This window comes from Bipolaris victoriae, assembly GCF_000527765.1.
Source record: "Bipolaris victoriae FI3 unplaced genomic scaffold scaffold_66, whole genome shotgun sequence".
In the NCBI taxonomy this organism is placed as follows: Eukaryota; Fungi; Ascomycota; class Dothideomycetes; order Pleosporales; family Pleosporaceae; genus Bipolaris; species Bipolaris victoriae.
Window position 1 is genome coordinate 1 of NW_014575326.1, and position 14701 is coordinate 14701.

The following is a 14701-nucleotide window of genomic DNA, read 5'->3' on the forward strand; positions in this document are numbered from 1 at the left end:
GACACAGACCCTTGCTCGTAGTAGTGAAGGGAACTTGGCTGTTTGATGGGAGGGGCGTGGCGTGGTGGTCACCAGGCGTCAGAGATTAGGGCCATGGTTGCGTTGCGTTGCGGCCGGGGGGTGACGTCACCCGTGTCTAGCCGCGGTGAGAAGGTGGGGGTGAGTGTAGGGCGGGGTTGCTATTCGACTGGCTGTCGCAACTCTGGTAGCTTGCGTCCGCCGGCTTGTTTGCTGTTTCATGTGCTCTTGGGAGGGTTGGGACTGACGTAGTGTTGTATGTGTGTGTGGGTAGGCTAGTAAAGGTGCTTCTAGATCTTTGCTGGATCTTTTTGGTTGTGTCTCACATGTAATGTACTAGGTTGGGTTCTGACGTACTTTTTTTTTCTCGCTACCCGCGCTGTCTTCTAATTAGATAAGGGTAACAGTCTTGGGTAACTATGAATTTGGTGGAGCAGAGGGGCTTGTCTTGCAACTAGGATTGTCTACCTTCCCTTATCATCTAGCTCAGTGACATGGATCAACATTGAAACATTCCCATAACTAACAAGTCTTGAGCAACAAAATCGGTGTGAAAGATAGAAACGAATGAGATACGTTAAATATCAACCTGATAGTGTTGCGAGAAGGTTTGGATCTAGTCGTGGCTTGATATTGATATTGATAAATGGACCCTGGCAATCAAGGGTCCAGCAGATTGAAGTATCCTAAGTTTGCACAGGGCGTCATGCAACCTACAGAAATAACGGAAGTTTATTGGTATAGCTGCAACTAGACAGCGGTAGGCTCATTGTGCTATGCAGAGTTCAAGTGTATTCGTAGGACATGCTTAGAATGGCTACAACGGAACTATCCACAAAAACGGCCAAGTTGTGATTATCTCCTTAGACTCTGGCCGTAGAGATAGATATTAAAAAAGCCGACAATGCTAGAAAGCTCACTGTGCTGCTGCATACTTGGACCCAGGACGAAGATTAGATATTGAGTGTGCTTCTCAGTTGATTACCCCTAGATCGTTTGAATGTGGATACTGAGGTTTCCGCTTGTACGATTAAATCGCGATTCAAACCGGCTGAATCGTAAACCAGAACAGCCTTGGCAATGTATTGGAATATTCGGCTCACAATCCACATTTAAAGTGTTGGTACTGGCTGACAGTCCCGCTCCCGACAAAAGTCCAGAATCGCGCCCAGACCTCAACGCGTGCTCACGCGTCAGGGTCCCACTAAAACTATCGCATTCGCACCTCCACATCCACTTCCAATCAACATACCGACCTCAATCGCACACCTCTCCACAACGCCCACAACCGCTAGTTCCTTCTGACGAGTGTTTTGTAGTTGACAATGCCGCCCAGAAAAAGCAACGTATCCGCCGTGTCAAATGAACCCAGTCCCGTAGCACCAAGATCAGCGCCGCGGGATGACAGTCTGGGTGTCGAGGTGCGCTGCATACTGAGTCAGAATCGGAGCGCAAGGCTGATGACCCGACTATAGGATCTGAACTTGCCCAAATCGATAGTGCAGCGTCTGGCTAAGGGGGTGCTGCCGCCGAATACTCAGATCCAAAAAGATGCGCTACTTGCCATGAGCAAGAGTGCAACCGTGTTCGTCAACTACATTACATCATGGTATGTCTGCCTACGCTCCGCTATCATGCTCAGTGTCGCATGCGCCGAGCCATCTTCTATACTGCTGAACCAGCACTAACAATGGGCTGTTTGATAGCGCCGCCGAGAAAGCCCTCAGCAACGGCAAGAAAACCGTCATGCCCAAGGATGTCTTCGATGCCATGCAAGAACTCGAATTCGCTTTCATGTTGCCCCGTCTTGAAGCCGAAGTCACAAAGTTCACGAGCATACAAGCCGATAAGCGGAACACTTATAGGAAAAAAGTCCGTGAGGAGAAGAAGGCATCGTCGTCAACCGGAGGTGCAACAGAATCGACGCCTACAAAACCAACAGCGGATGGGGATGTCGTCATGGAAGAGGTGGATGATGATGGAGAGAGGGCAGCGAAGAGGGCAAGGAGAGAGAGCGGGGACAATGCCGAGGGAGATGTCACGGAAGAAGAGGGGGATGAGACAGCAGACATTGAGGACGAGGAAGTCGAGGATGATGAGATTGAAGAGGAGGTCGAAGAGGAGCGCTTGGTAGAGGATCCGCTCGAAGAGAAGGAGAGCAGAGAGGACGATGACGACGACGAAGATGGCAACGACAGTGACTGAGGAGCGATGCTTTTTCGTACGGGTACTGAGATATCACTGCATGGAAAGGGCGTTTTGGCGGAACAGAGTTGAGCATTGATGTTTATTCATGAATTGAAGCACAGAGCTATCCGGGTGCGCGATGCACCTGCTCCCACAAAGATGCTTCGTATAACTTGTATGTACGGTTCGATACCCGACAACACGCTTGGACATGTCATACATGGTGCGTTGTTCTAATGCCATAGAGCCTTTGCCTTTCGTACGTTGTATAACCATAATCCGCTAGTATGTTCACCTCGTTAAGCAGTACGACCCTCCAGCCTCTCCTTTCAGCGCTTCGCCTTCGCGGCCACGCTCGCATCTAGAGGATCACCGTACCGCACTACCTAGATGTCAGCCAACTTTTCCTTCTCCGGAAAGAATACACGAAAGGGAATGTCACTCACGTTTGATCATATATCCCTTGTCAACAATGTTGTCGAGTGCTCTGTTTTCCTCCTCCCTCGCCCTTGTGTTCATCCACTCGTAGCCCGGCTGATCCTCCTGCTTGCTCCACTGGTAACCTGTCTCAGGATCTGTATGTGTCCCGCTTGTGCCCAGGGTGTTTGTTGCCGAGGACTGCATCGTGCCACCAGACAATGGGCGCTTGCCGTTGGAGTTTACACCCAATGTCTCGCGAGTCTGGGACTGGGAGTTTGGCGGCGAGATTTCGTTTACGGCAGCAAGATTTGCGTTATGTGGCGTAGCTGGGTTGTTTGGAAGCGCCTCATCGGGGAACATTTCGTCGTCCGAGGCATTGCGGGGGGAAGAGTGCATGGTGGAGTCTCCATCGCGGTCTGATGGGGGCGTGAGCTCCATGCGTGGTCGCTTGGACTCCATATTGGTTGGTGTTGACAGAGTAAAACTTACCAGACATTTCGGTGAGTATTTTGGGCTTGCAAGCCGATTGTAGCTGTAGCAAGGGCGTTTGCGACACAGGGTGAATGCAGGGTGCGAGGCAGCAAGCAGTGAAATGACATAGTTCAACAGCTATCTAATCGCGGGATGTGGTGGCTAGCTCCCGCTGCAGACAAGGGTCGTCGGTGGAACCCTCGAAATATTGGCGGGCTGCGACATCATAACCCCAGACCGACTCACCTCTTCTTCCGAGGTAGCTTCCGACAACACCACCGTTTTTTTTTAAATTTCTCATACAGCCACAACCGAACAAACCCAGAAATACGATGCCACCAAAAAATGCTCTCGCTGACGCCTGGGATGATGACTGGGAATCTCTCGCCGACGTACATGTGCCCCTCTTCGCTGCTTTCATTCGCTCACGCCTTGTAGAAAGAAGAGGAGAAGCCAGCCGAAGAGCAACCGAAGCCAAAACTCACAAAGGCACAACTCAAAGCCCAGCATGCTGAATTCAACAAGCAGCTTTGGCAAGCCGCGTATGCCACCCCTCCCTTCTCCTTCATTACGTCCCGAGCTGACGACTGCGGATAAGCGAAAACCCGGAGCCTCAATGGTACCCCGAAGTACGCCCTGCACCCGCCGCAGCAACCTTCAAACCAAAAGTCACAATGCTCGCCCGCAAGCCCTCCCCCCAGGTTCTTTCTCGGAACATGGCAGGTATGAGCCTCGAAGACGACGACAGCGAAGAAGAACGCAAAAAGAAGGCCGAAGCAGATTTCGAAGAGCGTAAAGCACGTGCGCAGAGGGAACGAGCAGAGAAGGAGCGAAAGTATGCTGAAGCGCGTGAACGCATCTTTGGCTCGCCAGCTGCCTCGGCTGCAGAGGACTCGCGCAACAACTCCCCGAACAGGCCCACAAGAGGAAAAGGCCGAGGACGTGGTGGCAGGGACAGTCAGCCTAGATCGAGCAACGAGCAATCCCCCGCACGAGCAGCAGCTCCTGCACGCCAGCTCTTCGACCCAAGCTACACTCCGAAGCCTGGCTCAATGCATGGCCAGAAGAAGGAGTCTGGTATCAGTCGTCCATCAACGCCGGGTACACAAGAGAAGCCAGTCCGCCAACCCCAAGGGCCTGCACGAGGCGGTGGACGGGGTTTTGGACCCAGAGGAGGTTATGGAGGTGTTCAAGCAGGCCCGTCGACATGAGCTCATAACACTCTTGTTGTACAGAAAAGGGATTCCGAGTGTAGTGCTGATCTCTCTGGATGCTTTCAACAATGGCTATGTCGGACAATGATGGCTGGGCTAGCTGGATGAAGGGCCGTCTTTTTCTGAGCATCCAAATAAGAAGAGACGGATGAAGACAATTTCTCCCGGAGACCAAAACACCTCTCGAGGAAACCTGATATCCGCAGAGCGGCATCGACAGAGACCTAGCCCTGGAACAGCAAAGCCAATTTTCAGCATTTTGCATCTTCGAGTTTGCCCGGGTCTCCCTGCACGTACTTACGAAACTCGGGTATGCATGCGAAACACAGCATATTCGGTGTATGGCGACTCACCATATGTCTTTTCTACTCAGATGTGGTTTGCTTGTCTCACAGCAACTACCTACACAGGGAGCAGCCCACCCTGGTTTGGCAACATAGCGTCTGGACACGATCTCATAAAACCCTGCCTTCTTCCAGCCTCGCACCAAATTTAGAGAAGTTCTTAGAGAGCAACATCCGAGTTTAAGATAACCATGATCAGAGGGAGAGGGTCACAGGAGGTACAAATATGGAATGAGGTAGAGAGATGAGGGAAAAACTGGCGAAAACCGGGAGACTCGAAAGGGAGGAGTTGCTAGAACTGGAAGATGTGTAGAGTTCATTATGGGAGCAGGTGTGTTTTCGCCGGTGTTATACGATAGTTGGGCCTAGACAAAGCGCTCGATAGAACAGGGACATAGGAGTGGCATGTCGCAGTCTCGAGTTCACGACGTCAAGATCATGTTTAGCGTATTAAAATACTTGAGACAGTCTATTGGAATTAAGTAGAATTGATTCGAGGCACCTCTACTAGATTAGGGATACAACTTGGCTTCGAAGCCTTGATATTTGCTCAACCAATACTCGGGGGTACCCGTGCTGCACCTTCTACGGCAGTAGATTCTTTACTGCAATGGCCATTCGAAGCTTCACCCAGTTCAAACGCTCTCCCCTTTATGATCCGCTTCTTCACATTCTCGTATCAGAACCCTCTGCATCTAAAACCTGCACTCTCGCCTCCCCCTAACGAATCCTACTAGTTGAGTATACAGTCCCTTTCAATCCACATAATCCCTCAATTCGTCTGCATAACCTCTTCGCCCTGACATGTCTCACTCGAACCTATCGACAACCCCTGCATCGCAAGATTCGCCGCGTACTCGTCTACTATAAGCTTGATGTTGCGGTACTGAGTGCTGCTTGGCCCGAATGTTGCTAGTGCGTTGCGGAGCGAGCTTTGAAGCTTGGATGGTGTTAGTGGTAAGTAGGATATAGTAGTGAGATGGTTATGTTCTGGAATGAGAGTATTCCATAGAAAAATTTTGTTGTGGCTAGTTACTGAATGTGTGAATGGCGACTTACGGAGAGTAAGAGATCGTCTGGTTGCGTTGGCATAGTTGTTTGTTGGCTCTAGAGTTTTGTTTTGTTTTTCCTTCTTTTTCTTGGGTAAATTCGTCTTATTTGAAGATAGTGTAAGAGGTTGTACATACTTATTGTCGTCGTTGTCGTCGTCGCCAAACTAGTAGGAAGGGAGATTAGTGCCGATGTGAATGCCGCAGTGTATTGAGGAACAGCGACCGTTATATCTAACAGGAAAGTCTATGCCAATTTAAAAATGCTAAAAAGAAACGGGACTCCTTGGACCTCACGTGAATGACAGACGTGGTTGAGTGTGAGTCGTCTTGGACCCGGCCTCGGAGCAGAGCGGGGCATTTCGCTAAGTAGTGCCAGCCCCGCACTTTCTGTAAGTGCAAAAAAGACGCATAGATTCGGCCTAAATTGTAGAAGGAATGGGCTAGTCACAAACTTGGAGAGGAGCATTGCTAGTCATATTGAAAGCCCCTTGCTTTTTTGTTCGAGTATATAATACGTCAAAAGAGCTAGATATTCATCAAGCTTACAAAGGCAAGATGGCCGAGTGGTCTAAGGCGCTGCGTTTAGGTTCGTTCTAAACATCCTCCGCAGTCTTCACGGGCGTGGGTGTAAGTTTAAATCTTCCAAGTTGGTTTTTCCGATCATGTTCTAATAACTTCCAGTCGAATCCCACTCTTGTCAACATCCTTTTTTTTTTGTCCTTTTTCGGTGTTTGAAACTTCAAACGCTTACTAGGATGAACATCTTCTTTTGCTCTTCAATTCTACAAGGTTACTCTTCTGGATTTTTTTAAGGAAGGGGAAAAGGGTGTTGTAGGTAGCTGGGCTTGGCAATAGTGAACTGTGGATTATGCCGACTTTCTTCCCATATTTTTTGCCAAACGATTAGAACATGATACACAGTATACCAAACACTTTGTAACTACGGATGTTTCTCAGACTTCCTAGTTTTGTACCTCTGTATGACAATTTTTCATAGTAGGCTGCAGTGTTTTAATCAAGAGGTATGCAATGGCAAGTGTCTTTTTTTTCTCTATACCCAGAAGGCTGCAAATATAGCAGGTTAAGCAGGACAATAACTCCGGTAATAGGGAGACGGCTTTCTAAACAAGAGCCTAAATAGCATAGGGCGTTATGAGGATAGTCATAACGGTATGTGCCGTATAGGCTGTTGTGACATGTATGGGTTACTTTTGTGGAGTTCTCTCGAGGGCGACATATCAGGAGGACGGAAATCACTACGGGTGTATTTCCAATGTGATTCCTTGTTTCCGATATTATTATTTTTTTCTTTTTCTTTTTCTTACAACGGATGGGCCTCTTGTATCATCTGAGAATTGATCAGATGTGAGTTGCGGCAATGGAGCCAAAACGCTAGATCTATAGGCCAGCGTAAGACGATTAAAACCAGCGGACACAACACATCCAAGCAAACAGATGGACATTAGCTCTTCTGAAGATGAAAGCGGAAGGATAGGGTTTGGCGTTCCGTATGGCTTGAGTGGCCTGCATGAGTGAAGAGTCATCCTGTAGCCAGTATTCTAGCATTGAGCTCCGTGGCCACAGGAAAAAAACTTCTCAGTCACACACCCATCCATCAGTCTACAGCTCATCTTACCGCCATGGCGAATGTGCACCCTATGTAGGACTGGACATGAAACTTACGTGTCGTACTGTGAATCATAAACATTATAGTCCAAACCTGCTCAGCGTGACTGCCGTGTGACACATCAACCACTCATGTGCCGGCAAAGTCACGCTTGGCGGCACAAGAGTCATAAGAAACACCAGGCATCACCATGATACATCAAATGCAGTAAGAGTCATTGATAAAGAATAGTTGTTTATAAGGAGACTATCGCATATACTAGAGCACGAAAACATTCTCACTAACAAACTGGTCGAGAAACCGAAACATCGTCAGCACCACATTACCACTCCCGCCAGGCGGAGTCAATCTAAAACCACATCGGGGAGACTGCACACCGGCGTCAAAAACATAAGCACAAGGCGCGTAAACACAAACCGTAGGTGATACGACCGCGAGAGAAGCCAAAGAAGGGAGTCGCGAAGAAGCAACGAGAAAGAAAAACTTTTGCCGAAAGGCAAGGCTGGTTCTTCACCAGCTCCTAACGACCACTGGGGGACCATATGAGAGAGACGAGGACATTCATTGTCCGCTGTATCCATGAGCCATAGCAATGCTCTTCCATTTTTCAACCTCAGCCTGCAGCTCAGAGTTGCGCTGCTCGAGGGTGCTGACATGATCAAACTTGCGCTGACGAGACTCACGAGCAGCAAGCGTGTTGCGTGCTCGCTTCAAAGCGACCTTGTCATTGGGGTCTACCGTGATGCTTGGCAGAGGACCCTTTCGCCGACGAGACTTGCTGACGCCGTTGATGGCAGGTGAGTTGGTAACAGATGACTTCCTTCGAGTGTAGCTGTCCAAAACGATGGGGGAGCCGGTGCTGGAAGAACCAGATCGCTCCATAGACTGGCTGCTGATAGTGCGCTCCAAAGGCATGGAGATGGCAGGCGCATACACATTATCAGGAACCTTGGTCTCCTGCTCGGGGAACAGGGAGAACCAATCGCTTGTGTCGGCCATGTTGGGCTCGCCGTTGAACATGGGGGAGCACTCGAAGCTATCGTTGATGAAGGGGGAGTCACCGATATCGGGAGAGGTCAAGTTTGTGAACGCCGTAGATGGGGGCGCAGACCCAAAGGCATCATTGAAGATGTCCTTGGGGGACACGGTGCGCGTAGACCCGGCGGCAACAGAAGGATCGTTGATCGCCGTGAATGCGGACACCGAGTCCAGAGAAAAGCCTCCGTTGTTGAAGTTGGACATCAGGCTTGCGCCCGAGTCAAAGGAGTTGTTGCTGTTCAAGTCTGCCGGCATGGTGAGCTCGGAGTCGAGAGCACGTAGAGAATGCACCGTACCTGCCATGTTTGTGGCGTTGTGGAGTTGAGGAATGTTGTTGCTAGAGCTGGAAAACAGAGGGACTGGGGGACGCTGGCGTAACCGTGGCTGTTGGAATTCTGTAGTGGATGACGGGGCAGAATTTGCGTAGAAGTGCTGGCCGTTGTTAAACGTATGCTGAGGAGCGCTGGGTGCTCGCTGAGGCCGATGGGAGACCGGAGCTGGTTGATCGTAGAGGACAAAGTCCGGCTGACGATGCGCGAATGCGGGTTGACTCGTATTCAATGGTTGCCGAGAGGCGTTGGGAGCTGGTGAGGAAAGCCATGTTGACTGTTGGGAAGCCGTGGTGGACGACGTGAAGTCGAACGGGGAGGAAGACGGCGAACTAAAGCTGCACGAAGCTAGACTTGAGTTCAGAGGTTCCAAAAAGGAAGACTCTGAGGTTGTGGATTGAATGGGGATAGTGGGTATGGTGGCGGGATCCAAGGTGTCGGCTGTGAGTCGACTGCGAGACGCGGGGGGAAGCTAAAAGGCAGCCATTATGGATGACTGTCTTGTGTGTGTGTGATGCTTGTAGTTGTGGATGTGGTGAGTAAGAGAGAGCAGAATTTCAGGCAGCGAGGGAAGTGGGGGGGTTAAAAGTGTTTGGAAGCGAGCGCGGCTTCACAAAGGCCCGACCTGTGACTCACAAATGCTGCAGCAGCGCCAATGCCCCTTAGCCAATAGCCTCGCCCCGCCGCACCCTCCTCCATCAGCCCTAGCTCCCAATTAGGCGGCCGGAAGCTGGCCCTTTGCGACACGGCGCACTCGGTGGATGCGTCGCATCTCTTGAACGGCCTCATTGATATGGACAACACACCTACTACACAGAGCACGAGGCCCTGTGCATCCGCTTCTGCTGGCAGCAGCAGCTCATCACCTACACTACTCAACCCATTGAGGCGATGCTTGCGACTTGGACTTGGGCGCCACGAGTGCGGCGACTCGCACTGCAGTGAATTTCAGGCATCAGCATTTGTGCGCTTGTACCAGTAGGGCGCGCAGCATGTTACATGGGGTCCCCCATGTCAGCTGCGCGCCGAAGCCGCTTGGGATGATTACCAAAAGGCCAACCTGACGCGGGCGAGAGGGCTGGGGGAGGCTTAGGTGCTGCGCCCTTTTCATCAATTGCATATTGGTGGATGCGCGGTATGCGCTCTCTCAGTTCCATGTCGACTCATTGGTGTCGTCTGTCCAGGCTTCAGCGTGTGCCCAGGCGCATTTCTGCGCAGTTGGAGGACCCGGTGCAGCGGGGAAGCAAGTTGTTTCAAGAGCGGTGAAGACAAAGGTGAAACTATGTTTGCTGGCTTGGACATCCAGCTCGTCGGATCAAATGTCCTTACGTACGCAGCCGGCCTGCAAATGGAATGTGAGCATGGCACTCGGGCCTCTTATCGATACGTAGACCCCCGTATTCAGCCGCTCCAATACCGATAGGCGGCTCAGCGGCATCCCTGTCACATGCTGCCTCTCACTTGCGACTGGTTCCCTCTGCCACCACCACTGCCCTCGCTTCACGCGCTGTGCTGTCTACCCCCTCTATCCGTAACCTGCATCGCCGGCCGACAGCAATCTGGAATATTGAACAGCAAAATCCCCACTTCACCGCGCGCCCCTGAATCCAAATGCACTGCCCAAGTCCTCCACGGCCGCGGATACCCACAAGCACTTCGACTCCACGACTTGGCTCTGCTCAAGGCCTCTTGTCCCCGCATGATCATGCTTGACGAGGAACCCCTTAGTCACATCGCCGGACTTGCCTCGCTTTCTTAGTATCCCGTTCGTTCATGGACACATGAGCGCTACACAATGCTCGTCGTGCAGATAGACAGCATGCAATCTACATGCCGTCATTAAGTGGGGCGCATGTCTTCCTGCGTCCGTTGCAGTCATCTGCACGTGAGAGTGCATGGAAATAACTGCGTCTCCACATCATGAAAGCTTACCTTGGCTTGCCTTGGCATGTAGCGACTAACACTCAGAACTACAATACACGACGGTACTGAGCCAGTCTCCTTTTGGGGAAGCCGCCATTTGTCTCCGAGTAACCCTCCGTGAGGTTGCATCATGCTATCAGGTCAAGGGCCGGTGCGAGCTGCCGAAAAGTTACACGCGGCTTGCGATGAGTGCAGTGAGTACCTCGAGCTAGGCTCCCACATTAGCCTTACGTATCTCAACAACACCCAGGGACACGAAAGCTGAAGTGCTCGGGTGACATGCCAAAATGTCTTCGTTGCACAAGAGAGCAGATAGGTTGCGTTTACTCGCCTCAGAAACAGATGGGCCGACCTAGGAAGAAGAGGAGAGAAGGCGAGGCAGACGAATCTGCCACATTCGTCCAAGGGCCGAATGAAAACACAAACATTATGAATAGTTTTTCTGAGATGCAAAATCGTTCTGATTTCGATGGCTTAAACTCCCCACCGCTCCTTCAAGATACCTACTCTTCAAACGAGTCATCAGGACATGAGGCTTTGACGCCAGGGCAATTTGACCCCAGTCTCTCTGACCAGTTGGGAATACCACCTGGGTCCAACTCCGCGTATGTGCCCTCTGTCTAAACACCCACCAACACACTAAAGAAGCTCAGGTCTCATTTGGAGCCGGCAATTGACCCATCATTGTGGGAACTGCAACCTGACACGTTAACCAACAACATCAATCAACCCCTATCAAACCAACAGATTGCAGGGCCATGTACCTGCATCACAACAACGTGGATGGTACTTACTGAACTACAAGCTGTCACAGCCTTCGACTTTCCCCAAGTCGTCATACCCTTGAGAAATGCCATGTCTGCATTGGCCAACATAATCAGCTGTCCACAGTGTCCCAAGGAGCCCTTCAACGCGATACAAAATATCCAATCCATTGTTTCTTTGATGAAAGCAATAGTCCAACGCTTCAACAAGGTACTATTAGAAGTCGACCGCGAAGCTGCTCGCCTGGAAGAAGCCGGTCAGAGAAAGCCATATCGGATTGGTGACAATAACCCTGCCTTGTCCCACCTACATACTGGGACCGCAGACTGCCCAATGGGCTTCGATATTGAATTGGAACCCAAGGACTGGCGGCGTCTAGTAAAGACTGCGCTCAAGGCAGAAGTGTACGGAAGAGGAAGCAATCCATGGCCACTGCTAGACCTAGTGAAGAAGAGCGAAATGAGACAAGAGGAGTGGCACAAGGACCGACACTCTTGGGTTGATGAGATGATACAGTTACATGGTGGAAGAGAAGAGTGCCATGTTTCACAAGGCTGTGAGGCTTTGGGAGCGCAACATATCCGGAGAGCGATTGATAATCTCAAGTGGGACTGATTGGAGACCGCACATGAGTGCAACTGATGGGTGGCAGGAAGGCACTACTCTTGGATTTCTTCAGACTTCGTCAACTTCCAAACTCCACCACTATGAATTGCATGCTAGTTGTCAAACTTGTAGTGAATGAAAGCTAACCGTACTGGCTATTACTCGGGCGTCTGGCAATCTGAGCATACAGTAAACAGTCTTAGTATGGTTTGAGAGAAAGAAAGAAAGAGCAGTTTAGAGACATCTAGATTAGACACGATTCAATCGTAAACTTCTCAGCTTGTGCACAATGTTCAAACGGGTCCTGTACGTCCAAACAAGGGAGGGATCGTACGCAGTTGCCGCGGCTTCGAGCCGGGTGGGGCGAGTCCGGGGTCGCTTAGGGGTCGAGTCGAGACGACTAGCGTGACCGGAGCGGAGAAACAAAGATTCAGAGTGGGATGCACATGCAACTCCCATCCCACTAGGTCGGCGCGCAATTCACTCGTCACCGCGTCCCGACCCGTGTTTGTGTTCGCGCCCGATCGCACTGCCCCACCTCGTTGGTGGTCGCACCCTACAAACAACACTCACCAGCACCCGTCACTCCCCTTTAGGCAACCTGCCGACAGCAAGCGCACCATGGACGACTTCAACAGCGAGACAGACAGCGACTATACAAGCTATTGGCGAGATTGGGTAGGTACATGGACACCTCCTCTACTTTCGGCTCTGGTATTGCTTGCGTAGCATGATATATACCGTCAGACATGACTATTGTGTACATGTATGGGTGGCCCAAAAAGGTGCTGCTTGCATGGTATGGCTCATTCGCTTGTCCTTCACTGCAAGGTCACGTCTGATCATACACCAGTAACCCTTGCGCCTTCAAGGGCTACCTTGCAGCATACCAGTGCCTCCACCCTATTGACGGCTTCAACAACGACTTCTTTGCGGCGGACTGGGACCCCCTCCTGCTCCTTAGGTCTCACTGGTGGCTGGACTATTGGCGGGATCATAGAGATGTAGAGGCAATTTAGATGTGTTCAAACCCGGACTAATACTTGTGTAGTTTATATCCTCACGAGGAAACGAGTACTTTTGTGAAATTGACGAGGAATACCTTACCGACCGCTTCAACCTCACGGGTCTGAATACCGAGGTCCAATACTACCAATATGCGCTGGACCTTGTAACCGACGTCTTCGACTTTGACTGCGACGATGATATGCGGGAACAGATTGAAAAATCGGCGCGGCATCTGTACGGTCTGGTGCACGCTAGGTACATTGTCACGACTAGAGGTCTGGCAAAGATGGTACGTGTCTTGTCTGCGGACGCATGTCATGCTCCGGCTCAGCGCCTATACTAACAAAATACCATAGCTCGAAAAGTTCAAAAAGTCTGACTTTGGCAAATGCCCACGCGTAATGTGTGAATCACAACCCCTCCTTCCAATGGGTCAATCCGACGTGCCCAATGCCTCGCCCGTAAAGCTTTACTGCGCCCGTTGCGAGGACCTCTACAACCCAAAGTCCTCGCGCCATGCCATTATTGACGGCGCATACTTTGGCACCTCGTTCCACAACATCTTGTTCCAAGTCTACCCCGCGATGCTTCCCCCGAAAACACAGCGACGATACGAGCCCCGTGTCTTCGGCTTCAAGGTGCACTCCGCAGCAGCGCTGGCACGGTGGCAATCGGACAAAAAGGAGGAAATGAAGGATAGACTGAAGGCGCTGAAGATGGAAACTGGATTCGAGGAAGAGGACGAGGAATTAGAAGACGACGATGATGACGATGACATGGAGCTTCAGGAAGGCGTTCAAGGTGCGGCTGCACAGCTGTGACAAATGGGCCTGTAACGGCCTTCTTTTTCCTTCACACAAGACGTCCAGGCTGAACAAAGCGATACACGATAGAGCATGGATCTACGAGTTGCTCATCATGGACAGGGTAGGCTATGAATAGGGTTTGGAGCATATGCAAATGCCTCAGACTAGCATGGATTCGGCGATAAGGGCGTCATGGCTGGGTTAACAATGGGTATCTGAGATACCAAACAACCCGAAACGATCAAAGTAATTCAAATTCTACCGTTTTTCTGAAGCAGATTTTAGTGCAATACACATGGGCAGTGTGTTGAAGGCAATGATTTGGGTAAGGTAACATTGCATGTGATTTGCTATAGCGGAGAACGACAGTGAATATCATATCTCTCTTTTCTGTTCTTTCTTGATCCAAGGTTGGAAACCAGTCCATCCCAGACCTCTCTGTATACCTACATAACCACCGCCGAGATCCAAGCGAACGTTGATACAAAGTCGAGAAACAATCAAAAGAGTAGAATATATGTATATTGTATAATCCATTAAAGAGAGAGGGAGGTAGAGAAGAACCAAAAAAAAGTACAGTTAATAAACTATTAAGACAAAAAAAGGTGGTCGTATCGAAGAAAAAGGAATGAAGAATGGGAAAAGATCGAAAAAAAAAAGGATAAAACGCCCACGCAATGCATCATCATCGCATACAACTTCCGAAAAAATCCTCCATCTTCGTAATCCAAACAGAAAAGCAATAACCACAAAAACGTAACCGACATTTCATGGCATGTACACGTTTACTTTGCGCAGAAAATAAAAAAAGAGGATCGTGGGAAAAGAAGCCGAAAGTAAGGTGGAAGAAGAAGGAAGAGGAGTAGGGAGAAAAGCAGAGCCGAATTCCCTTT

General features: G+C 50.4%; 7 protein-coding genes across 7 annotated transcripts; 4 read left to right on the forward strand and 3 right to left on the reverse strand.

Annotated features, from left to right (window-relative positions):
* Positions 1-1343: 1343 nt before the first annotated feature.
* On the forward strand, positions 1344-2223 carry COCVIDRAFT_104390 (hypothetical protein; the record flags this gene model as incomplete). Its single annotated transcript, XM_014699117.1, has 3 exons — positions 1344-1439; positions 1494-1627; positions 1725-2223. 3 exons carry the CDS (start codon positions 1344-1346, stop codon positions 2221-2223), a joined length of 729 nt encoding a protein of 242 aa, XP_014554603.1.
* A 311-nt stretch (positions 2224-2534) lies between these two features.
* On the reverse strand, positions 2535-3063 carry COCVIDRAFT_39473 (hypothetical protein; the record flags this gene model as incomplete). Its single annotated transcript, XM_014699118.1, has 2 exons — positions 2535-2587; positions 2652-3063. 2 exons carry the CDS (start codon positions 3061-3063, stop codon positions 2535-2537), a joined length of 465 nt encoding a protein of 154 aa, XP_014554604.1.
* Positions 3064-3428: 365 nt separating this feature from the next.
* COCVIDRAFT_104466 (hypothetical protein) lies at positions 3429-4307 on the forward strand (the record flags this gene model as incomplete). The annotated part of the gene is made up of 3 exons (XM_014699119.1): positions 3429-3488; positions 3535-3638; positions 3695-4307. 3 exons carry the CDS (start codon positions 3429-3431, stop codon positions 4305-4307), a joined length of 777 nt encoding a protein of 258 aa, XP_014554605.1.
* A 1119-nt stretch (positions 4308-5426) lies between these two features.
* Positions 5427-5746, reverse strand: COCVIDRAFT_39475 (hypothetical protein; the record flags this gene model as incomplete). The annotated part of the gene is made up of 2 exons (XM_014699120.1): positions 5427-5594; positions 5714-5746. The coding sequence occupies 2 exons, from the start codon at positions 5744-5746 to the stop codon at positions 5427-5429; spliced, it is 201 nt and encodes a 66-aa protein (XP_014554606.1).
* Positions 5747-7894: 2148 nt separating this feature from the next.
* COCVIDRAFT_28307 (hypothetical protein) lies at positions 7895-9857 on the reverse strand (the record flags this gene model as incomplete). Its single annotated transcript, XM_014699121.1, has 2 exons — positions 7895-9048; positions 9761-9857. 2 exons carry the CDS (start codon positions 9855-9857, stop codon positions 7895-7897), a joined length of 1251 nt encoding a protein of 416 aa, XP_014554607.1.
* An 896-nt stretch (positions 9858-10753) lies between these two features.
* COCVIDRAFT_17657 (hypothetical protein) lies at positions 10754-12003 on the forward strand (the record flags this gene model as incomplete). The annotated part of the gene is made up of 3 exons (XM_014699107.1): positions 10754-10817; positions 10874-11228; positions 11277-12003. The coding sequence occupies 3 exons, from the start codon at positions 10754-10756 to the stop codon at positions 12001-12003; spliced, it is 1146 nt and encodes a 381-aa protein (XP_014554593.1).
* Positions 12004-12615: 612 nt separating this feature from the next.
* Positions 12616-13823, forward strand: COCVIDRAFT_17658 (hypothetical protein; the record flags this gene model as incomplete). The annotated part of the gene is made up of 3 exons (XM_014699108.1): positions 12616-12672; positions 13046-13291; positions 13359-13823. The coding sequence occupies 3 exons, from the start codon at positions 12616-12618 to the stop codon at positions 13821-13823; spliced, it is 768 nt and encodes a 255-aa protein (XP_014554594.1).
* Between the last annotated feature and the right edge of the window lie 878 nt (positions 13824-14701).